Here is a 1,696-nt window from a genome sequence, read left to right as displayed (position 1 = left end):
CATGCAATTCAGCATGCTCTGATGTTTATAAATAAGAAAATTCAAGGGGGGAGATCCCACCTTGTCAATGAAAAAACAGCTCAGACTCAATAGGGCCAGGATTCACCTACAGAATTCAAACTAACCGTGACTGGAGAAGAAAAATATGAGTGAAAATAAAAGTGATAGCCAAGCCGAGAGAGAACGTAGCTTGAAGCCACAGGAAACCATGGACATTGTGTTTTGATTTTTGGACCTTCTCCTTCCTGGTATGCCACTAGGTTAAGAACAAAACCAAGGCAGAACACACCTGACCTGGGTGCCAGGTTGCCAGGCACTGTCGCAGCCTGCTCTGATGGCTGCTGCCGTTTCCCTGCCACAGACCTCGACAACTAACCTGGACCGATTGCCAGCAGGACGTGCGTTTAGCACGCAAGGCTCACAGGCCAGGCTGCTGTTGTGAGTCACAGGTTTACTAAAACATTGCTCTTAGTTTCGGAACGAAATGCATTGGAAAAATAAAGGAGCAGGTAGCCCTGACAAGCTTTCAGATGGCAACCCAGTGCTCCTGTTGCTGTCTTGATGGCTCTGCGAAGGACCACTATGCTTCCTCGTGATTGCTGGGGCTAGATTATTAAGACTATACAGGTTAATATAATGAGTATGTGTAGAAATGTACAGTATAAGACAAGAGCCCATGTATAAGTCACAAGTACTAGGTCTGCTGTATTTTCATAGCGCTTTTGTGCCTCACCTGGCTGGACTTTCATCTCTTCCAACTGCATTTGCAGTGCCTGACGTGGAGGTCCCTCGGTTGTGTCTGCCTGTGTGTGACAGCCTGTGCTGGCTGGGACAACGTGTGATGAGCCTTTCCTCATCGTCAAGCCCATGTAAGTATTTCAAAAATGATCTCTTAAAGTGCTCAGACATCTAACACTCTCCATTGCTTTAAATGACAACTACTGTATTTGTGATAGTAGTATTTGGCAGTAAACAGATAAAGAAATAACACTGATTTATTTCCCATCCCTCTTTGGGAATACATAAGATCCTTTGCCCTCGATCGTGTGCCTCTGGGCACAGACAAGCAAACAAAAAGGGTCTCCCTGCCCCACTGAGTTTGCACGGCAAAGCGGTACAAATGTACAAGCAGGGGAAAGACGCATTGAGCAAAACTCTGCTTTAAATGGTGATGATCACCAGTTTTTGGTTTGGGGCAGGTGTTTTGTTGGTGTTAAGTCAACATGGAGGGTCCTCAAGGCCATGAGTGCCCAGCTGTTGACTTGGTAACCTGGTTAAGGGCATGGCTGTGACATGACATGTAGCAAAACCTCCGTCTGCCTTCTCTCGCCTGACTTCAGGGCGAGCCCGCGCTGTGCCCTGCCGTCCCTCGGCTGCTGCTGAGGGTGCCCCATGGAGGAGGATGGGCCCGGATGGTGCCATTGTATGAGGCTGGACAGGGTGCGGGGCACTGGCTGCCGGTGGATGTTAATGTGAGGGGAGACATGATGGAAATTAAGAAGGAACGGACCAAAACCAGAGTCTAGGCTGCTGCAGAGCCGCCACCAGCGTGTGCCGCTGCTTTGTCGAGCTGGAGCCGCAGGTGCAGCCCTAGAGGCGATTTAGGAAGCCCGAAAGGGGGGGTGGGGGGTGTCCGCACTCTTGTCCCTTTTCCCTCGGCAGTCTTTCCCTGCGGGCTGCACCGGGGGTGGGCAGG

At 50.2% G+C, this 1,696-nt stretch overlaps 1 protein-coding gene across 1 annotated transcript in view; it reads left to right on the top strand.

Moving 5' to 3' along the window:
- The first annotated feature begins 1,223 nt into the window (after window positions 1–1,223).
- The window catches only part of GPR75 (G protein-coupled receptor 75), a 2,356-nt gene continuing 1,883 nt past the window's right edge, over window positions 1,224–1,696 (top strand). The window contains exons 1-2 of the mRNA XM_009886065.1: window positions 1,224–1,265; window positions 1,341–1,472. Coding sequence (XP_009884367.1) covers window positions 1,224–1,265; window positions 1,341–1,472 — 174 coding nt within the window. The remainder of the gene's footprint in view (window positions 1,266–1,340; window positions 1,473–1,696) is intronic.

The sequence above is a fragment of the Charadrius vociferus genome, unplaced genomic scaffold, assembly GCF_000708025.1.
Source record: "Charadrius vociferus isolate BGI_N301 unplaced genomic scaffold, ASM70802v2 scaffold455, whole genome shotgun sequence".
Taxonomy (NCBI): domain Eukaryota; kingdom Metazoa; phylum Chordata; class Aves; order Charadriiformes; family Charadriidae; genus Charadrius; species Charadrius vociferus.
The sequence above is the reverse complement of the archived record's forward strand: the minus strand, read 5'-3'. Positions and strand labels throughout refer to the sequence as shown.